Below are 22,162 nucleotides of genomic sequence, written 5' to 3'. Positions count from 1 at the left end.
GCAAGTGATTTATGCGGGAATGTTCAAGGCAAGGGCGGTTTCGTAGCAGTTGCCAATATGATGCACTACATGGTAGGCCTAAGTAGATGCGCTCAGTCGAACCAGGAAGAACGTACTCATAAGCATTAGCACATGTTGTCTGTTATGTATTGGGTCATTTGGCCCCCAGCATTCGGTTGAGGATACCGCGTAGCGTAGTATGAGAATCAGGTGTTGGCTGTGGGATAGAAGGGAGGGGCTTGATAACCGTCAGAATAGGCTAGTCCATATCGGGACCTCATATGAAATTGTCAGATATTCAGCTAGTCACGAAGAGGAAATAGAGTACGATTGATAAAAAGGTCTTATTTGAACGAATTGATTTTTGTTGTGTGCTCCGCGGGGCTTTAAGCTTTACCCCGATCTAGTCACCTGATTCCGGTCCACCAAAGGCCATACTATTCAACAGATATGTATACATACCCAATATCTCTCATAGAGGGGTTGGACTGAACGTCCTTCTGAATACGATCAATTTAGACCTCCTCAAAACTCGAACAATAACATAAACACGGTACGTCTTAAGCAGGGGAAATGCCGAAGATCTCTTTCAGATTATTGTGACCTTCCTTTCCACCTACGTTATCCGAATTCAACGCCCAACCTCTAATATAATTGATCGAGGAAGTTCGTTATGCCACAGTTGCTGGACCTACCAAACGAGATTTTATACTGCATTGCAGGCTATTTAACCCTAGAGCAAGATATAAACTCATTAACCAGGACAAACCGCCACCTGTACAATACAACTAACGCTTTTTTGTATCAATTCAATGCAATGCATGGGCAGATGTCCGCACTCCTGTGGGCTGCAGATCATGGGATATCCAAGACCGCCCAGTACGCGCTGAATGCTAGTTTCAGGACTTTAAATAATAAACTTGGGATATTCTACCATGCACTCTCAATAGCCATACAAGCGGGGCACACAAGTATTGCGAGGATTCTTCTATGCCAAGAAGGGATCAATCCTAATTTTCAGTACAAGGGTGACGAAGATACATCTTGCATAACATTTTTAGCAAGAGCAGCCCAAGCAGGGCATGTGGATATGGTTGAACTGCTACTCTCAACAAAAGATATCAACCCTAACTTAGGAGATTAGATGGGACGACCGCCTATTACATATGCTGGGTTTAGTGGCCAAGATGCTGTGGTCAAGCAGCTGCTTGCCACACCAAGCATAGATCTAGATCTAAAAGATCTCCATGGCCGTACACCACTTTCCTGGACTGCTAGTTACGGATCGGAAGCAGCCATGTCTCAATTCCTATCTCGACAGAACATTGATGTTAATGCTGTGATAGCTACTAATTACATGTTGAAAGAGTGTGGACCGCCCTGATGTTCTCTGTTAACAGGGGATTTATAGAGAAAGTGAAGCTATTGCTTAAAGCACCTAATATTAATACAGACCATCAATGTGGCAATGGAAAGACCGCTTTGCATCTTGCAGTTTCTGTTAATTCAGAGGTTATTGTGCAGCTTCTACTTGCAAAGGGGGTAAACCCAGACCCTAGAGATCACCAGAATTGCTCTCCTCTATTTTTTTCTGCATTTAATGGCAATCTATCTATCATGAAACTGCTATATGAAGCAGGAGCTGATCCAGACAGTGCTACTAGTACTGGAGAGACTCCACTTACTATAGCCTCAAGTGAAGGGTATACAGATATAGTTTCATTTCTGTTAGGGACAGGAAAGGTAAACCTAGCATCCCAAACCAAGGAACGCAAGCGGAATTCTCTGTCTGTGGCTGCAGAGTATGGGTATCGAGAGATTGTTTGTCTATTATTGACACAAGGTGCTCAAGCAAATCATAATTCAAAGGATTACAAGGGACGAACACCATTATCATATGCGGTTGAGCATGGTGATCTTGAAGCAATCAAGATGCTAATCCTGAATTCGTCTTCAATCGATCTCGGGGAAATGGACACTGAAGGCCAAACACTACTTTCCTATGACTCGCGGCACAATAATCCAGAAACAATAAACCTGCTGGCATCCGTTAAGCGAACTACCGAATAGAGTCCCAATCTATGAATGTGGTTACTTCTGTTCACTACATAGCTATGCTGAGAGGGAGGCCAGGAGATCTGATAATTTTCAATACAAGGTAGTCGAATTCGGCGCCTCGTTTCCGTCCACGATTCGAACCGAGACTTCAACCGACAAGCGGGTACACATCGACTGAACGGTTTTAAAATGTCAGGGAGAGCTATGAGTCCGGAAGTAGTCTGGGCGGTCATGCTGGGAGCAAATCGGCGGGCAAACAGAGCTTTGAAATGGGGCTAAAAACGATCGAACAAAGTGGGCTTTGAAGATACATAATGTGTGCGGCAGTCAAGGGTTGTGGGAGATATATATTTCTGGAGCAAGTTTATATGGTGGCCAACTGGCGCCTGGGGACCACCAGAACTTGTGCATCTGGCTTAACGACGGAGGCGTGTTGATCGATTTGTGGTTTGCGGTGTATGTTGACTGAGCCCCTTTGGCCACTGGCGACCCTGGAAATGTTTCAAGCAGGTGGCTCAATTGACCAGCATCCTCGACGAGCTGCAGAGGTGCCCGAACGTGGTGAGCCAGCCGCCCAAGGTAATGTCTAGCCTGGGAAAAAGATGCTATTTTGACTTGTGGTACTATCTTTCCCTCTTCCTTTCGAGCTTGCTTCATTAGGCTGGACATATATTCAGATTTTCATAGGCAAATTGACACAGCCTAAAATTATCATCGGGGGCCAACATTGAGTCCATCCAGGTGGCTAAGCTCGAGGCTAAAGATTTGATTAGTGGCACACGATATTGGTATGCCCATGGGGTGAACACAGACCTACTTTAGTATGCACCCTTCAACTTGGATTCGCATATTTTGATTGCGCGAACCAAATGTCGTGTCTCATTTTTAATGCTGTCAACTGTAAAGTTGATGCAAGACTTCGCAACAGCTATCTTTTCCGACCTTTTATCCTGCATATACATGTCCCTATCCGTGATTCCGCCTCCATACCAGCTTCACCATTGGCAAGACCTCACCCACACATTCTACGGCCACTCACACACGAAATCCTACTCCTTCGGATGCTCCTACAGCGATCGACAGGGCATTCACTCTGCGGATGTCTTCCCGCATGACTTCGACGGCATCATCGCCGGCGCTCCTGTCATCGACTTAAGCAATCTCGTCTCCTGGCGAGCCAGCTTCTTCCCGACCACGGGCACTCCAGACTCACACCAGGCTTCGTCTCCGCACAGCAGTGGACGGAACTAATCCACCATGAGGTTCTCCGTCAGTGAGATGGTCCCGACAGCATCGAAGACGGTATTATCGAGGACCCTTCGCGGTGCGAGTTCCAACCGGGTGTCTCCGATGCTCAGGCCGCAAGAGGTATCCACAGATGATTGTCCGAGTCCCATTCAGTTCGAGACGGTGCTGCGGATTTATAGTCCTCTCCGCGATCAGGATGGACGGATGATCTTTTCTGGTATGCAGCCCGGCAGTGAAGTTAAAGCGGCGCAGGAACTATACCGCGGTGCGCCATCTAACTATTCCGAGGTATATATCCGCATGAACATACCATTCTATATCACATACTAATGAATACTCACAGAATGTTTCCAAAATGTAATCTACACCCCAGACTGGAACACCATCTACTTCACCATCCACGACGCGCTCCTCGCAGATCTACAAATCCCATCAGTGATCTAAACTTAGCCAATGAATCTATTGCTGTTTGGCGACTGGGGCGGAGAACTCTTCATTTACCACGGCCTACAGGACGAGAAAATCACCATACGGCAGGAGAGCTACCTCTACATATAGCTACGATGGGAGGAGACATTGCGATGGTACAACTGCTCCTGGAAGGCGGAGCAGATGCATGTTTAGGCATAAGTACTTAAATGGCTATGTACAGAACAACCCTGAGATACCAACAGATCAACACAGATAGATATAGATAGACAGATAGCAGGGCATTCCGAGCCTGATTAACACGCGACGAGAACACAAATCCGAATGAAAAAATGACAAGCTCATGAAAAAAATAAGAATAAAGTCTACTTCTTAAGCCCCTTAAGAACATCACGAACGCCTGCAAAGGAAAGCTCATCCAACAACTCCTGCCACAGCTTCTTGGCTATGCGTTGGCCTTCAGGCTTGTAAATAATAGGTGCCATTCTAGTAAACAGTTAGTCATGTTCCTTATCTTTCTCGCAATCAAAAAGCACTTACGGGCGAATCTTGTTGTCTTCGACATATTGCCCATGCACCTCGTCTCCAAATTTCACAGCGGCGGCAGTGAGAGGGCGAGCTCCCACATTGCACGGCCGACCAATGATGCGTGTAATAATACCAATAACAAGTCCCAAGAGGGTACCAGCACCATCACGCTGGAGACCAGATCCATAGCAGAAACCTGGGTTAGCGCAATTGATAGTCGCCACAGAGGGGGGAACCTGTTTAGCTAGCTCGGACAAAAAGCAGCTGGCCCAGTAATTTTGAGGTGGAATAGCGCTCCTGCATGTCCCATTTACTTGGGATAGCCTTGAAGGCGGGGAGGAGAGGATTTACTATCCTCTCATTGAACTTGGCCCAGGCTGCGGTGTCAGAGGAGACAATTATAATCCGGCTAGGTGTTATGCCAGACTTCTTGGCCTTAACGATAGGGAGTAGCAGGGTAGTTAAAAGAGCCGTAGAGAGATAGTTAACCTACACATCTTCTTCAAAGCCAGTTGCAGGGTTGAAGGTAAGGTTCACCTTGTATACACCCGCATTCAACACAGCAATGTCAAGGTATTCAAGGCTGTGGGCGCGCTCTGCAAACTTAATAATAGAGTTATAAGAGGAGAGGTCTACTTTCCAGACCTCAATTGCGCCCGGGGCAAGACTCCTGCATATAGAGAGTTCCTTACGTGCTGTTTCACCCTTCGATTCATCACGTACAGCCAGAATCAACTTGCTTAATCCGAGATCCAAAAGCTGACGCGCACACTCAAGGTCAAGACCAATGTTGGAGCCAGTTACAATGGCCGTTTTTCCAGTGAGATTGAATTCCTTCTTGGACAAGACCGCGGGCGTCACAAACAGCTGGCGGTAGAGGTACTGGCTGGTGCTGGCCTCCTTCTCGGGCGAGATGTCGAAAGGTCGGCTCATCCTGAACGTGTATTGAAGATGAAACTGTGTATTAAATTGGTGAGTGAGGTGTTGGAAATCAAAGACCCGAATAGGCAATAGCAAGCGCACAGGAGCTAGAAATTTCCAGGGAGAGATGATACCACTCAACGGCAATGGGGGCGAGAAAGAAAGTCCGAAAACTAGAACAGACAACGGGCTGTGCTATATTTTAACATAGGCGTTTCTTTGAGCTTCTTAGTTAATACTAGATCTCGTTTAGGCACTTAAACCGAGACTCTCGATCCAAGATTGATGTAGGCTTAAAAATGATAACTAATCGATAATTATTGTGTCCTTTACTAGCGCGAATACTGACTGATGGAGTATTATTCTTAGTATTATTCCTAGTATTGTCACTGAAACCCATTAAGTCACACTAATTGCAATGCTCTACTACACTGGAAGCCGTCAGATTATCGGAAGGCCGGGTCGATTATTAGCCCAGACAAGTGATGTGTTTGATAACGCTAACTGCTCTACTACGAGTGATTATGGCTGGTAGTAAGCGCTACCCAGATTGGCAGATCATTAACCCAAAATAGATTAACAAAATACAGTTTGGGCTGTCTTGATAAAAATCAATGGTCAGCTTACTTTCATCCAATCAAATAGCGTTACTGCCTAGAATATAGAATAAGACTTCTACTATGATTATATATTAGTCTTCTACATCGCTCCCGTCAAATTATGCGAGTCGTGTAAGAATGTAAAATTACTACGCGTACTACCATGTATTATTTGATTATCATATTTGTTCCTCTTCTAAACCCAGAAATAATAGTCTACAATCAATAATTACCAAAACATAAAATATAAGCATTCGTCTTTCCCTGTCTCCATGTGGGAAAGCCATGAACATCTACGTCACAGTTCGATACTATATCCAACTCTCTTGTGCCATGGATATGATCACGGAAGATCTGGACGCTTCTTTCGTACTTTCGTGTCCTGTCCCTGGTATGGCGCATTGCGGAGGCGGGTCGGGGGGCCTATGATCTCATGCAATTGGGTCAGTATCTGCTTCCAGCGTCCCGTTCGACAGGGAATGGAATATGCTGGCGGCGTTGGTTGATCGGGTGAAACGGGAGGCTCCCCATGATACGATGCATGGTGTTAAGTATGTCGAGGATCGGTCGGAGTTGGGTGTCCTGCGTCGAAGACGTCACTGTAGGTTTCCGTCGCAAAGTGCACATGCAGGTGATCCAGAGTTGGAAGGGAGTTGGAATTTTCAGTGATCCTAGGGTAATCGGAGATGTATTAAGTTCCTGGGAGCTAAGTATTACATGTAGGATTCTTAATGTATACACCCTACAATCACGGATTATCATAATGTGCATTCTATGCAGATCAATTAGATCAACCTCCCTCCTCACCCCCATCAGGAAGATTAGCTTCAGTATCGGATTCCGACTCCACAAGGCACAAAGCCTCCCGCTCAGATTTCCTCCCCTTCTGTCCGCCCTCTTGCTTGGGTTCCGTGGGCTGCGGCACGCGCTTTGAAGCCCTGATTCCACCGGATGTGATATACAGGAATTCTTCCTGGGGGAAGTGATCGATGTGATTGAAGAATGATGAGAACCTGTCGATTAATTAGCTTAACTTAGATAAACGTCAAGACAGAAGGACTTACGCATTGGTTTGCTCCTCTTCACGGAAGATTCGATCATAAATCTCGCGTTGCTTGAATTCGTTGATCTCCTTGACATAGTTGTCGAAATTGATCGGCTTTTTGCCCGTCTCGTTGGCCTTCTTATTGTACCCGTCGAACACCGGACGTTCCAGTAAAAGACCCAGACCCGGAGCTTTCGGGATTGGGATCTTCGTAGCGCCGTAACTGTCCACGATGCGCTGTGGATCACATCCGCATCGCACTACCAACGTTGCCATGGCCACCATCTTGCGGATCTGGTGCATCATGAAGCTTTGTCCGTGCACTTTCAGACTGAGCCATTCGGTGCCGTTGATGATGATCGGGTTCGTGTCTACCTTGAACGACTTGATGTGTCGTTTCGCAGACGGATCCTTATACATCTTCTGGATGGTGTAGTTGTAGAAGTTTTTCGTCCCCAGGTACTTGTCCAGAGTTTCTTGTAAACGGGACAGACGAGCGGCAGGAATGCGATATTCTCGCTTGGCAGTATTGTATGCCGCCTTCACAGCTTTCACAGACTCGTAAATCTGCCTGCGGCGAGCCTCTTGCGCCGTATCAACTTCGGCCTTTTCCTGCGAGGTTTCTTCCGCTGCAGGTTTACTATCCTCGTGCTCGACTGACGTATCGGCCGACGATTCCCCTTTGTTGTCGGACTCGGTATCCGCGGATCTCTCCTCGTCGAAATACAGCGCCTTCTGCACGATCTGCCTGATATCTTCGGGGACAGTTTCGAGGATAGGCCGGACGAATTTGTCATCAATGTCGGCCCAGTAATCAGCAACTTCCGTCTGTCGGGAGTTCAATCCTTCCAGGTCGCCTTCTCTCTCGGCAAGTTCCGCAATCTTCTTCCCCAGATAAGTACTGGGATGCGGCGGAAGGAAACAATAGGACGGAATGAGATATTCGTAGATACGAGAGTCGCACATCTGGTAACTGCTAAACGACTTATTGGCGACTAAGATGTCCCAGATGCGAATCTGCGAACTGAGCTTCTCGTTGATCTTCTGGACGATGCCTGGATCCTCCACGATCAATTTCAAGGAGACGATGTTTCCCGCAGCGTGGACTCCCTTGTCGGTACGTGCGCATCGGACGAGCGATGATTTCTTCGGGTCCGTTGCATTGGCTTTGGAGATAGCGCCGGCAGCCACAAACGCGGCGAAGAGCTCTCCCTCGATGGTCTTTTCGGTTTCGCTCCTAAATTAAACACATCATTATCAGTGCTCCACCAACCCATATAATACTATTATCGTACAATTGCATTCCCTTATATCCGGTCCCCGAATACCCCAGCAATACGGCGACCTTCTTTTTCGGACGTCGCTGTTCGTTCTCGATGTCCTCCTGCGAGAAATGCGTCGCGTATACCGGGGCGGCCACTTGCTCTCCATTCTCGATCTTCCGGCGTTTAGCTTCGAGCTGTTTTTCGTTCCGCGCTCTCTTGTCTATATTTTGTCGGCTTGCTTGGTTAGCAGTCTCAATTAATGGATTTCTGAGAAAAACCCATTAAACATACCTCCACTCTGCCCTTCCCATATTCCTCTTCTTACGCTTTCCTCCAGTTTCTTCGGATCCTCCAGCTCTTCCTTCGTTATTGTCCATGGTAATCGAGGGGTTTGCAGCCAGTAATAGCGTCGCAATGTGAGACGATGTCCTTGCGAAAGGGTTGGAATGCAAAAGGTTCGATTCAGTAGGACTGGAAGTCTACAGGACGTGTAAATCCCGGCCAACTGTTGACTCACGGAGACAGATGGGTGCATGAAGCAAGCTAGACAGTGCAGGGAATCGTCGTTTATCTGTACTCCGCTTTGGTTTAATATTGGTTTTTTTTTTTTTTTTTTTTTTTTTTTTTTTTTTTTTTTTTTTTGGGCGTAAGTCCGGATGCACTAGTCCATATATGGACTAGCTGATATATAACCACGCTATCCCCGAACAAGCTGTGCCTCAGGCGCCGAGTCCGCTCGTCCTTTGCTTTCGGTTCTTTCTTCATCGCGAGATTTCATCTTCTTCCACTCCTGAGTCAGATTCCAGATTACATCTTATACCTATGAGGGTGGAGTCGGACATTTCCGTGACAGATCCCTCTTTCCTTGCCCCCGTCCAGCAGTGGTTAGAGATCCACAAGATAACTAGCATGTGGCTTTGCTAAAGTCGAGCTCAGCATCGGAGATAACAAGGACGCTTTTCTTGCACCGACTACGCAAACACTCTAATAGCTTTCCCCAATATCTTACACCCCAGATATTGCCGACGTGACGATAACCATGGATCTCGCGAATACTCTGATCCGCACCGTAGCGCGCGCCTTCTATGAGACACGCCACATCCTGGTCGTGGATGCGCTTTTTATCCACTCCGTGTATGTATTTCTATTCTGAGCTCGAACGATTCGTCGCAGACGAGATGGCTACGAAATAGAGAATTGCCAGTTCTAATGACACATCGTCTCCAGTCTCCACGCCGAAGACCTCGCTTTCCTCTTGGGAATGCAACAGAAAGACCTCCGAAAGTTATGCGCCAAGTTGCGCGAGGATCGCCTGATCTCGGTGTAATTTCTTTCCTCCAGGAGTGTTTGCTACCAGAGAACAGTCAGTCTAACTGGTATACAATGCAGAAATACCCGAGCCGAGATTCGAGATGGATCGACTCGTCCCGTCAACCGCGAATACTATTACGTCCCTCTACATCCCGTTATCGACGCCATCAAGTTCAAAGTCTCCAGGTTAACATCAACGATCAAAGCCCAATATACCCCCAGCGAGGAGAGAAAGGAGTATATCTGCCTGCGATGTGGAGCGGAGTGGACGGAGCTGGATGTTCTAAGTCTGTACTCGGACGAAGGGTTCGAATGCCAGAACTGTGGCGCTATCCTGGAACGCACTGAAGATGTGAAAGGAACCGAGGGGATCGACCGCACAGGCCACGAGAAAAACAGCAAGCTCATGGCCCAGCTGGACACGATGTTGAAACTACTCAAGCAGATCGACTCCGTTGAAATCCCTCCGAATGATTTTGACACCGCCTGGGACCATAAGGTTGACGTCGTTCGGAATCAGGCGATCAACCCAACCAGGGCTGCTATCGTGGTTCCATCCAAACAACAGGAAGCCGTCCGTGGCAACATCAAAACCGACACCGCCGCCCTCGAGATCTCCCTTACGTCCACGGAGGAGAAGAGTGCCGCCGAACAGGCAGAGGAGGCGGCACGAAAGGCCGCCTTGGAGAAGCAGAACGCTCTGCCCGTGTGGCACACCCACTCGACAGTTTCCACAACGGCTGGTAATCTCAATCGCATCAAGAACGAACCGGGCATCAGAGTCAAGCCGGAAATAAAGGAGGAGGAGGAGGATCAGAAGCCTGTGATCGACGCTCTAGACGACAAACTCGCCGCTTACTACGCCGAAATGGAGCGGGAGAGAGCTCTCCAAGCCCAGGAGGATGTTAGCAGTGCGGATGAAGACTCGGATGAGTTTGATGAATTTGAAGATGTGGGCGGTGTTTCGGCGAGTGATACTACGTCCCCTACCGTCGGCGCCAACGATGGTCCTACCAGTGCTCCAGCATCTGCGATGTTGTCTGGGATCAAGCGTGAACTGGAAGCAGACTCTGGTACCAGTGAGCCTCAGACCTCCACAGCGACTCCGTCCACTGCGGCCGATGAGGGCCTCGCAGCGAAAAGGATCAAGGTGGAACCCGACATCAAGAAAGAAGAGTCAGATGAGGATGAAGAGGAGTTCGAGGATGTTTGAAGGGGAACCTTGTCTTTATCAGTGCGTAAAACGACTTTCCCGCATGTCTAGGGCGGTGCTGGCGCCGCATGTATGCTGAGAGTCGAGTCCTATTATAAGAGAAATCGGCATGGGCGTGTTTCAATAGACAGGTGTTTTTTTGGCCCAACCCAATTATCCTTTCTGAATTCGCAGGTGTTAAAATTTCAGGTAAACTTCCATTTTGTATTATATCTCTATGAAAAATGAAATGTCCTAAGGGAAATCAATCAGTCTATTGCATAAAAGCCCAGCTGAGCTACTACGGTTCTATACCCAGAGGAAGTCGGCCTGTTTCACTCAATAACATGCTGAAACCCAAGGAGGCCTCCCCAGTCAAAAGAAAGAAAAAGTGCAGTAAGCTCCTGCACATCCGTGACACAATTCTCTTGCAATAGCTTGTCATACAGAACTGAAGAAAGAAGAAGAAAAAAGAACCAGTTCAATACTAGATCCTTGTGCAGAACCACTACCATGTCTAAATACCAGATAAGGCAAAGGAAACGCCGACAGATGCAAGGCATGGAGCACAGCCAATAAACAAGAGGGGAAGGGGGAATATTTTCTCATCAAGTCATTTCTCATATGTGATAGAATCGGCGTTTCGTAGGAGATGTACCGGTAGGTTGGTTGTATCTAGGGAGAGCCCGCCATTCCCATTTCCGAGTCGCTCACCACGGAATTATCGTCCCATTCCTCTGGAGAATGTACATCAGATTCTGAGGGGCCCGGGAATTAGACGGTGAAAACGGATGTAATGAAAATGAATACATACCGGATCCCAGATCCTCACGAACATCAACCGCCACTTCTTCGACGGCCCCGATTACCGCTAGATGAGGCATTTGATATTAGTGATACTGATGCGAGTGATACTTAGCGTCGGAACATACCGTGGGCTTGGCGAGCGATATCCTGATCCTGTTCACTGTCATCAAAATATGCGTCCACGCAGTGGTCGATAACAGTTTTTATCGTTTCCACCGTTTTAGCCTCAAGAGTGTTCTCCGGGACAGAGAGGTACAGCTTCCTCAGTTTGTCTATACTGGCATAGACTAATTCCCGGGCAACCTGGGCATGGCGTGACTGCCAGTCTTCGCCTATATCCCCAGTCTCCCCAGTGAACAGGATGCGGCGTAGAATCTCCATGGTCATGTTTCTAATAGTCCTGTCCGGAAACATGAGTAACGTCGGGACCCAATCTGGGATCCTGTCTATAAGCTGAGAGAGGAACCATATCTCGCTAAGGCCAAGACGGTCGTTATGGCACGACATAACATTTGTGAAGAAGGCAAGATGCTCCTTCCCACCACTATCATTAATAGAGTCAACACCCTTCGCAACATAATCAAGCATGGCGGCAATTCGTTCTTCGTCCGGGCCGCGTCGACAAAATATTATCGTTGCATCCAGAAATGGAGCACAAAGATCGGCAGGGGCCACTCGAAGTCCATCTTCTAGGACCTTGCAGATCGGATCCAAGAGGCCAGCCTCGGGCTCCGCATCCAAAAGTACACTGACTATGTTCCTGCACGCTTGCGGACTACTGTACTGCTGAAGGATCCTCCTCAATACAAATAACTCATCGTTTCTCCCAAGAGGTCGAATTAAGTCGCTCTCTGATGTTGTGAGAGAATATCGGCCAGTAGGTAGAACCCGTCGCTCGTCATCGGCTGTAGGAGGCGCAGAAAAATCTATATTTGCCAGCAGCACTGACAACAGCTCTGTAAGTTTCCTGTGGGAGAATCTTCTGCCCTTCTCAACAAGTTTGCAATAAGCAAGATATTGGCGTCTTAGCCTCTTAGCGTCATCCCGATCCACCCATAAGACTTCCAAGCATTTGAGCAAGAATCCATAGTTTAAGACCATTCCTGCTTCTTCGGTCCCAAAACTTGCAAGCAACAACAAGAACTCAAAATAGTCGTCCCAAGACCGACCCACTGTATGGAGTGTGGACCAGAGACCTTCAAGTGTGGCCACCACATTTTCAAAGCCTTCCAAATACCGCATTTGCCACTTCTCCCTCTCAAGGCTCCCTTCGTCCGCTTCATTGCGAAGTTCCAGGAGCTTGGAAAGAGCACACACAAAGATCCTGATGGAGCTGTTGCGAACGGAAGGTTGGGGGCTCTTCAAAACTAGGTTGCGAATACTGGCTGGCTTATGCTCCACCCATTGAAGGACTCTGTAGGCTGCTTTCGGAGTCTCGTCAATTGCTCGAACAAGCTCTGCGACGATCACATCCAATCCCAGAGGATTGCTCGCTCTCGAAACCAATTGCTCCAGAGTATCCATCACGATAAAGATGATCTGTTTATTGAGCCTGGAATTCTCCCCATCCTCGGCGTGTTTCATCTCAAGAAGCTGGCCCAGTATATATCGGACAAAGAGGGCGTGGTATGGGTCCAATAGGCAGTATGCCCTAATGAACACTTCATTTTCCATTGCAATGTGATTTGCAAGAGGCACGGGGAGCTGTACACGCACAGGGTAGTGCTCCGTCGGAGGATTATAGATTGATTTGGCCGATTCCATTGTCGAGACCCGTTCATAGAATAACATGTAGGCGTTCCAAGCCTTGGTGTATCGGACTTGACCCATGGCGGCGGGGTTCGGGTTGTCGTTGTAACCCCCGAAGCATTGGTCTGCAATCTTGGAGGGCTCAAACCGACTAACATCTGAGTCATTGAATTCTACCCATGACCGTGTAGTACTAGAAGAAGGACGTTCACGTATATAGGAGTAGTAGTGGCCAGATTCAGCTGTACCGCTATGTACCAAGACACCGACTAGTTCAAAACTGTCCTCTTGAATGTCTGTGTTTTGCTCAGAGAGGTATTCAACTTTGAAGGGGCTCATATCAATGCGCTCGGGGAACTGGAATTCGTCGTTGATTTTGCTGCGCGTCATAGTAACCATGTCAAAATCAAACCGTTTCAAGTGGAAAATGAGACTATCTGGCACTTCTTTCAAGCATGCCCTCTTGACAGCATCGACGTGACGCCCACAGGAGGTACACGAGTACTTGTTATCTCCTTGCATGATCTCTCCTTCGACGTAGGCCTGGAGACTCTCCTCAAGGCTCGCTTTGCCCTTGATGTCGCACTGGATGGCGGAGAACGGTTCTAGGCGTTCAGAGATATGGGGACATTCCTTGGACTTGATTTGCTGCACCAGCTGCCCGCCGTAGAATGACCGGAATTTTTTCTTATCTTGCGAGCCTGATATCTGTGCTTCCCATCGGTCGAATAGCAGGTTGTAAAATTCATCGACATCCATCTGCACCGTAACATCAACTGGTTCGTTGTCGTACGTCCGAATTGAGTCCACTAACCCCTGGGGGTCGACACACTTGAGCCACGTCTCTTGCATGTAGCCAAAGACCTTCTTCGTCTCGTCCAGCAGCCTCTGAGATGATTCTGGGTCTATGAGATGGAGCTGCAGAATAAAGTCGCGGAAACCAACGTTCATGAAAAGCTGGGTTAACAAGGAGTTCAAATAACAGGTGTTGGATAGGTTCTTAAGCCCAGCATAGCCTTCTGGTGATCGAATCATCCTGTGACGGTCAAAACACCAAGCAGGTGAGTATGTATAGCCCTGAGGAATGATATCATCCAGGCGTTCCACGACTTTCGAGTAATTCGCATTATACTTGCAAAGCAAACTGATCACGGTGTAAAGTTCTTGCCGGGTTTGACTGTGCAAAACAGGTATTTGGGGGACAATGGTATCAGACGACGGCGCGGACAGATCAGGGAATAGGTATTTGTCGAATAGGTTTTCGGTCAGGTCAAACGTATCTACGGCTGTGTTGCTTGAGCTAGCGAGATCAAGGCACGATTTCAAAAGGCGACAGAATCCCAGAATCAAAGGGTCCATAGGCTCACGTCCAACAAACTCTTCACTTCGATGTCTGAACATGATACCGCTCCACTGTTTGAGATATTCGTTAAATATCAGGTCGTGTGGAGATCTCTCAGCGACTGAGCGAAACACGAGGTGAGCAATTTCGAAGAACTCCTGGGACTGCCGCACGTATCCCAAAGTGTGGGTAAAGTTCTGCACAAAAGCGTCCCAAATAGTTGCAAGGATATCGATCCTCGCAGGGTGCTCAGGGATTGAATCTTCCCGCATTTCTGGGCCTTCAGTGTCCACGCATTTACCTCCCTTCTTCAAGAATCTTGAAGGACTGCAAACAGTAGCTATATTTTCTGAGATGCCTTTTCGAATTGCTGGGAGACTCTCTTCCAGGAGGAGCGAGAACATGAGTTGAGGGAACTGCACATGTTGCTTGACCATGCTCCAAAACTTTTGATCACGGACCGAACCTTCGGTCAGAATAGCAAAAGAGTGGCATATTAGTTTCTTGACATCATCTTCTAGCATCTGGGAAGCCAATAGGTGTTGCCCAGCGTCTATAAAATGGAGCACCTGCTTGACTAAACTTTCCGAATTTGGAATTGACATGGAGTTATCTGATGGCGGTGGCCTCACTAGAAGATGTTATTACCAGATCGTTTTCACTGTTTTGCGGGAAAATAGAACTTACCTAAAAGTGCATGAAGAAGACACTCAACCAGACTTGTGGCAAACATAAGCCTTGTAGGTTGATCTGTGAGAGACTTGGACATCTCAGGACGTGTTATGGCGGCTACCAAGACATTGACACTGTGAGAGACAAAGGCCTGGCTTGGTGGAGGCTAAATCTTTTCAGCACAAATAAAGTCTAACACAGAAGAATTACCGACGTACCTCCACTACCTCCCTCAAACATATCATAAACGCATTCACCGAGTAGAGGAGAACATATGGTTTATCCATAGGAAACAACTCCTGTTCAGTGCTGGTCGTCGACTTCACCAACTGCAACACCCTATCTTGTGGAGGAAACACAACAAGAAAGTCAAATATTTCCCGAGACAGGTGATCCTCTAGACTGAGCAGATCGTAGAGATCGTCGAAGTGTTTGAGCACTTCTGAATCTACGGGCGTCAGAGACTGCCGGCGGCCAGTAGAGCTCACCTCACGGCTGTCCGGATGCCTGTGAAGAAGTAACAGCGCCGTATTTAGTTTGAGATCCCGGATGGTCTGATTAGGCTTCTCGAGAAGGTCGATTCTTCGTCCGCTGAAGATAATATTCATCTTGGAAAAGCCTGTGAGTTGCACGAACCTGTCGACAAGCTCCGACGCAGTCGAGAGGTCTCCAATCTGCAAGATGCGAACCGCTGATTGTGCGCTACCATCGAATGTCTGATATCGGAGACTGATTAAGTCACCCTTCACCGGTGCGCCAGGCAGCCCGGGGGGCGAGTGTTGCGGTGGGCTATATTGAGGTCGACTCCGCAGTCCCTGCAGAAATTGACGGAGAAACAACAGTGAACGGCTGAATCTGAGCTCTTCGGCCTGGACTTTAGATTCAGACAGCTCCACAGTTAGAGTCTCACCCGACTCATTGGCAACGTCGCCCGAGGATGGCTTCAGTTTGGATGCGGCAGACTTGAGTTGGTCAACACAACGGTCCACCAATGCAATATGAGTAGCCTCGGCCGCCGATCGCGGAGATCGGCGAATTATATTATGATCGAGGTAGACGTCGATCGCGAAGGCGGTCGCTTCGGTTTCAATAGACCCAGGTGGAGCAGTTAGGATGATATCCCACATGCGCTCCATACCGGGGATTGAGACGACCTCATTCTCGCCTGCAATGGATGGCGGATTGAGGCGAGCTTCGTAAGTGATAGTCTGTTTTGCAAACGAGAGAACCTCGGGAAAGTAGCCCTCAGTAGGTGACAATTCTGGAAGATATTCGTGGATACACCGGTCAATGAAAGGATTCGACCTGACGCTTTGTTTCATAATATCACATAACATTTCCCAGAGGGCCTTTCTCCCCTGTTGAGTGAGTTTCGTCGACATGAAGACCTTATGCCACAACAAGTCAGAAAGATCCGCAGTGACAGATTCCGGGACCTTGTCGATAATCCGTGTTAATAGGACGACACGGGAAAGAAATGCGGTTTCCGAGAATGAATCCTGGGAGTCCGCGTGGTTTTTATCGACCGCATGGGCTATCTCGTGAACCACCAGGCGTGTCAGGTCAAATTCCGAGGCAAGTTTATGGATCTGCTGGGAGTCGTAAGGAGTGAGAATGGCTGTCAAAGCCTGCATGCTTCCCACAGCGAACCGATTCATCTCAGAAATATCCTGGACGCATCGCTCATATGTATCCAGTTTATCCGACTCACTTAACCCGACAGTCATAAACAAGCTAAGCTGCCAGCTGGCAAACTTTTGCAACTGAGCTTTCTGCTCATCAGGCAAATCGTCCGCCGCAGCACTCTCACGGATGAGGCGCACGCACAGACGCAATGGGATCGCATCCACATGCGGCGTATCCAACAATTGGTGTCTCTCCTCATGTTTATCGCGTATCTGACGGAACAGCTCTTCACAAAAGAGAAGCATCTGCGTATCGAAGCGAGCTAGCGGAAGCTCCAGGAGCTTGGAGCACAAATAAAGTAGTGCCGGGGAAGTTGCCAGGTGCATGTGGAACGTTCGTGAGAGCATGGTCAAGATATCCGACACAGCTCGGGGATCAGGGCTTTCTGTAACAGCCTCCCAAATTGTATCCGTATCAGCGGCAGTATACGTAGATGTGGCTATTAAAAAGCCGACTATATTGCCGCTCCTGCTGATTAGTTGAGGGTGGGAATCGATGCCAACTATGTACTCGACTATCCTATTCTCCCTCAGAAATCTCACCAGAAATTGGACAACGGGGTGCTCTATCCCATCGGGATCGTGTTGAATATACTGCCTCCACGCTTGGACGAGGTCCAATTGCATTGTCTCCATGCCGTGGACCCTCAGCTCCATACGACCATCGATGATATGTTTTTTGAGGATAGAGAATTTCCAAGCATAATGAATGAGGAACGCACGTTCCTCCGCCGTTATGCCGCCCGGCAAGTCAAGTGCAAGGTCCGTGATAATCTGCTCTGCAAGATCCGAGTTCCGTAGGGATAGGGCGAAATATGTCCACGAAACGTTGCGCAGCATCAAATCACTGACATCACTGGTGACCCACGGTAACTTTTTGGTTATGCTCTCCTGATATTTTTCATCGATAGCTCGGACCAAGCCAGAAGCCGCCTTCATGACACCCGGACTAACACGAGAATCGACCAAAGCTTCTTCCGCTTTGAACTCTTTCCGCTCGCTCCAAGACTCCACAATAACATGTACAAGGGTGGTGACTGACGCTAAGTGGGGTGCAAGTTGGGGCCAACGAGGAATTAAGGACAAGATGCAGGAAGTGTATTCGAGTAGATGCTGGAAATAGTCCAAGGGCGGAGACGCAATCTGGTCGTTAAGGCGAGCTACTAAGTTCGAAACCTCCGGGCCATAAATTCTCTCCATGGCACGATAGAAGGGGATTTGGTTAATTTGGAGCATCCAACCAAGAGCTGACATGTAGGTTCTTGATATCAAGTCCGATGCCACCTGAACGTCAGCGTCCTCCTCGATGGCCCTGGTTAGTACCAAAGTATCCATGTCAATCATGTGAAGCGCCATATGGGCATAACTGAGAAAGAACTCCTCCAGACAGGTCCAAAGCTCTTGGCCTTCATCGGGTTGAAGATCATGCCTAAAGGTGACAAATTAGCGGTTCCGAGAGAGCCCGCAACTGAGGAACAATATCCCTCACCAGGACACTTACGTTCTGCGCAGCAAGCTTTCCACCAAGGCAGGGAGCTCCTCCCAGAAGTCCCGATCTATTGTTATCACCTCGTACGTAAGCTGTTCTAAATTATTCGCAACGTCCTCGAGCCAATTCTTCGTCGCCAGAAAAACAGCCACATTATTGGGAGGTCCTGCGAGTTCGTTCAGTGGAATTCAATATACATTGTTTGGGAACCAAAACATAGGCATCCTTACCTTTCTCAATAACGGCACAGATCTCCTCCAAGTTATCCCGTAATTCAAAGTCCCTGCGAAGCTTGGGGAATGTATCCGTCAGAGGAGGCTGGTCCTGCAACTGGACTACATCCGGATCTCCCAGCGCTTCACCCAGCGGCTTCCAATTCGACGTGCTAGGATCCTGATCCATATCCTCTAGTTCAGCCACCTCAATCTCCGGACTTTGAACGGGCGATGATGATAAGGATATTGCGTTGGAGGCGTGGGTTCCGGTCCCGTCCTCATCATTGGGGGGGGCACCCGACTCCGGTTGCACGGTAGGAGGGCCTTCGGGAGCAGACGTCATATTTTCGGAGGTCATAGTGGGAGTAGTAGGGGATTTCACGTTGATAGTGACTCTGCTAGCAGGACGGTTCGACGCAAGAGCTTCGTGATCACTGGCTGTACGATCATCCGGCGCCTGCTCGTCTGTTGGAGAAGCTGAGGCCTCACCAGTCGACCAGGTCTCCCGAACACCACTTCCACTATCGAGACGAGGACGTTTCCTTGTAGTCTGAGGGTCGCTTTCTTCCATGAGATCGCCGGGAAAACGCGTCGGGTCGGTCGATCTAACGTCAGGCGGGGTGGTGCTAGAGCTCTCTAGCGGGGCAGCGGCCATGACATTTTCTTTTTTCTTTTTATATTTTTATCCCTAGTCCTTTCCTCCGGGGGTTGGCACCAGTAGGTATTATTAGTAGTATAGGGCGAGTGAGACGTGAAAGAAAAAAAAAAAAAAAAAAAAAAAAAAAAAAAAAAAAGAAGAAGAAAGAAGGAAAGCGAAGAAAGGGCAAGTGGACGATTAACTCTGGGAAACAGTGACGGGAAAGACCAGCCGCCCGGACTGCCAGAAACGCCAGTTAGTAGCAACGGCGATGCAAAGGGAAAGAGAAGGGTGGGTGAGGAAAGGGAGAAGGGGACGAATAATTTTGGAAGGGGCAAGGGAAAGTAAAAATAAAGAATAGAGAAAAAAGTTGAGAGTATGTTATTTGTGGGGACAAGTCGGAGCAGGCAGCTGCAACTACCAGGTAGGTATCTCTCTCTATCTTCTGTGTCTGTCATCCACAGTCGGTGAGTCTAGACTCCGGAGGGGATTGGACGGAGGAGGCGAGGTGAGGTCAGGTACCTGGGAAGAGGCACGGAGGGTCGTCACGTCGCGAGTGAGACCTGCCAGCGAGGGTCGTTGGACAGCTGAAAAGGGCGGGGGGATGAATGGACGGTTGGCCTGCTGAGTTGACACTTTGGGTGAGAGAGGAAAGCAGACCCTTAGAGCGAGAGAAGCTCTGACGTTGCGGTGGACCAATAGCCAGGCGTTGGTTGGTGAATGCCCTGGGCACTAATCTATGATGCTAGGTTCAGTATAGATAGTCTCGGTTGCTGTGTATTGCACAACAAGGAGATCATTACAGAATGATGCGATCAACTGTAGGAGTTAGTTTGATTCTTCTGGATGATCCTTCTGTTGCTTATATCTTAGATTTTTTTTGGTGGGTCATGGATTGTATTCAAAGACTATAAAACAAACAAAACAAATTATACTGACGAACAAATAGGACATTACTCCAGAATACTCCGTGGCATGTCCCCCTCTGATTCTATTGGAAGTAATACTACGGATGTCGTCGTCATCATGAGGTCCTATGGAATACTAGATCCTCAACTAGCAACTTCTTAATCAACATAACACACTACCATGGTCAATAAATTAAAATAGAAAATTTAAGAAAATCTTTATAGTGCACTAAATACTCCGACAAATTTAATCTTCCCTCCATAACCAATCTCCTATTTATCCCCACCTTGATTATCCCCTGTACAGAGTACCAAATGGTACATACTAAAAACCCGACCGACCGAAGTACCTGGCTAGGTATGAGCATACAGACAACGCGCAGTGGTTCGCATTCCAGGCAGCATTCATTCTAGACCAGCAACAATGACATAATGCCTGCCTACGCTACGGAGTAGATAACTATCATTTATCCCCTTCCGGAATTGTTCCCCTCCAACTTCAAACTCCCCGAACACCGCCCAAAACCAACCTTCCAAGCCCTCTAGCATGTTCGTGCAGGTCATTGTATGCATCATCCATGATGCATCGTATGTATGTAACCCGTATGTATGTACGTGTGTATGGATCTCAGGCTTTCCTCCTACAGCCTACTAAGGTATGTACCCGGTTTCCGCGTTTATAGACGAAGCAAATGGAAGACTATATATATATAGATGAAAGCTTGCAAAATCAAAGTTTCAGTTTTTTTAGGAAAGATAAGGATAAGGTGTAATTAGTACACTCTGTATGCACCCCACTTTTGCCTCAGGTCTGTGCTTAATCCCGATTTCGATCTTCACAAGTTTTACTTCATAGCACACAGCCTGGGCATATCAATATGTTACTCTATCTATTAAATTAGACCGTCTTTTATATACTGTGATGGCTTCTGATATTCGAGAGAATATCCAAAAAAAAAAAAAAAAAAATAAATAAAAAAAAGCATATCCCAGAGAAATATACTAGCCAATGGAGCTATGGTGCCCCCAGCTCTTTCCACGGACATCAGAAACCCTGTAAGCCTATTCTGCCATAGCCGTTTCGATTTTGCGAATAATCCTCGCAGGGTTTCCTGCGGCCACATGAAAAGCGGGAACATTCTGGATCCACCATAGTCAGAAGCCATGTAAATTAACAAGGTACACCCAGGGTATACGTGGGATGCTGTACCTTCGTGACCACGCTTCCAGCTCCGACTACAGCGCCTTTACCAATCGTCACTCCGGGGAGGATAGTCACATTGCCCGCGATCCAACAATCATCGCCGATATGAACCTCTTTCCCAAATTCAGGGCCCTGGGTTCCATTGCGCAGCTCCGGGTCTAGAGGATGCGTTCCACTATACACATGTACATTGGGTCCAAATAAGGTCCGCGCCCCAATCGTAACCAGGCATGTATCAAGAATAACGCAGTTCATATTAATAAAGGCACCTTCGCCCACCCTCACGTTAAACCCATAGTCCATTCGAATGGGTGCCTCGATCCAAGGGTAACGCGCAAAGAGCGCATCGTCTTCTGTTGGATCCTCCTTGGAGGGCGGGATGGGGCTCTTATCTTCCACAATACTGTCACCATGTTAGTAGGGACGGATCCCAGATTAAAGGAGACAAGTGAGGGTCTCTATGTATATGCGCAAGAGAGGGCTTCCCTCGCTTACCATCAGCCTCACACTCACTCTTTCCAAAGCTCAACGAGCCGTCGTCGAGGAACGTTGCACGCATTGTTAAACCGGTGGCATGCACGGGTGCAGCGAGCCCGAGCAGCGATTAGATCCGGAGTAAAGGCACGGTACATCTCCCCACGGAGCATCTTGTCCCTCTCGGACATGGTCGCGACCACGTTAGACCCCATTTAGGTTATGTGTCACCAACATTTGCTTACTGTGATCGATTGTCTGCAACAATGCGGGGGATGAGTAATAGCCTGGAGCAATCCCGTGATATTCCAGCAACAATGGACCCATAGATTTATTCCATGGATTCATTGCTCTCAGCATCCTATTGTTCCTGCCCACAGTGTA

At 48.1% G+C, this 22,162-nt stretch overlaps 6 protein-coding genes across 6 annotated transcripts; 2 read left to right on the top strand and 4 right to left on the bottom strand.

The window, feature by feature from the left end:
- Window positions 1–3,315: 3,315 nt before the first annotated feature.
- Window positions 3,316–3,750, top strand: ATNIH1004_001265 (uncharacterized protein; the record flags this gene model as incomplete). Its single annotated transcript, XM_033565965.1, has 2 exons — window positions 3,316–3,571; window positions 3,650–3,750. 2 exons carry the CDS (start codon window positions 3,316–3,318, stop codon window positions 3,748–3,750), a joined length of 357 nt encoding a protein of 118 aa, XP_033431722.1.
- Window positions 3,751–4,100: 350 nt separating this feature from the next.
- ATNIH1004_001264 (uncharacterized protein) lies at window positions 4,101–5,196 on the bottom strand (the record flags this gene model as incomplete). Its single annotated transcript, XM_033565964.1, has 4 exons — window positions 4,101–4,221; window positions 4,276–4,433; window positions 4,519–4,672; window positions 4,757–5,196. 4 exons carry the CDS (start codon window positions 5,194–5,196, stop codon window positions 4,101–4,103), a joined length of 873 nt encoding a protein of 290 aa, XP_033431721.1.
- Window positions 5,197–6,573: 1,377 nt separating this feature from the next.
- On the bottom strand, window positions 6,574–8,470 carry PUS1 (pseudouridine synthase PUS2; the record flags this gene model as incomplete). Its single annotated transcript, XM_033565963.1, has 4 exons — window positions 6,574–6,796; window positions 6,848–8,065; window positions 8,124–8,327; window positions 8,385–8,470. 4 exons carry the CDS (start codon window positions 8,468–8,470, stop codon window positions 6,574–6,576), a joined length of 1,731 nt encoding a protein of 576 aa, XP_033431720.1.
- Window positions 8,471–9,132: 662 nt separating this feature from the next.
- ATNIH1004_001262 (putative transcription factor TFIIE complex alpha subunit) lies at window positions 9,133–10,617 on the top strand (the record flags this gene model as incomplete). The annotated part of the gene is made up of 3 exons (XM_033565962.1): window positions 9,133–9,227; window positions 9,321–9,416; window positions 9,483–10,617. 3 exons carry the CDS (start codon window positions 9,133–9,135, stop codon window positions 10,615–10,617), a joined length of 1,326 nt encoding a protein of 441 aa, XP_033431719.1.
- A 654-nt stretch (window positions 10,618–11,271) lies between these two features.
- ATNIH1004_001261 (putative ubiquitin C-terminal hydrolase) lies at window positions 11,272–19,126 on the bottom strand (the record flags this gene model as incomplete). Its single annotated transcript, XM_033565961.1, has 8 exons — window positions 11,272–11,354; window positions 11,411–11,467; window positions 11,529–15,125; window positions 15,182–15,332; window positions 15,385–17,247; window positions 17,395–18,280; window positions 18,353–18,506; window positions 18,571–19,126. 8 exons carry the CDS (start codon window positions 19,124–19,126, stop codon window positions 11,272–11,274), a joined length of 7,347 nt encoding a protein of 2,448 aa, XP_033431718.1.
- Window positions 19,127–21,162: 2,036 nt separating this feature from the next.
- Window positions 21,163–21,969, bottom strand: ATNIH1004_001260 (sugar O-acetyltransferase; the record flags this gene model as incomplete). Its single annotated transcript, XM_033565960.1, has 3 exons — window positions 21,163–21,240; window positions 21,311–21,707; window positions 21,818–21,969. 3 exons carry the CDS (start codon window positions 21,967–21,969, stop codon window positions 21,163–21,165), a joined length of 627 nt encoding a protein of 208 aa, XP_033431717.1.
- Between the last annotated feature and the right edge of the window lie 193 nt (window positions 21,970–22,162).

This window comes from Aspergillus tanneri (genome assembly GCF_003426965.1).
Source record: "Aspergillus tanneri strain NIH1004 chromosome Unknown AapTan_2_pilon_pilon_pilon, whole genome shotgun sequence".
NCBI classification, from domain to species: domain Eukaryota; kingdom Fungi; phylum Ascomycota; class Eurotiomycetes; order Eurotiales; family Aspergillaceae; genus Aspergillus; species Aspergillus tanneri.
Note: the sequence above shows the minus strand (reverse complement) of the source record. Positions and strands in the feature narration are given on the sequence as shown.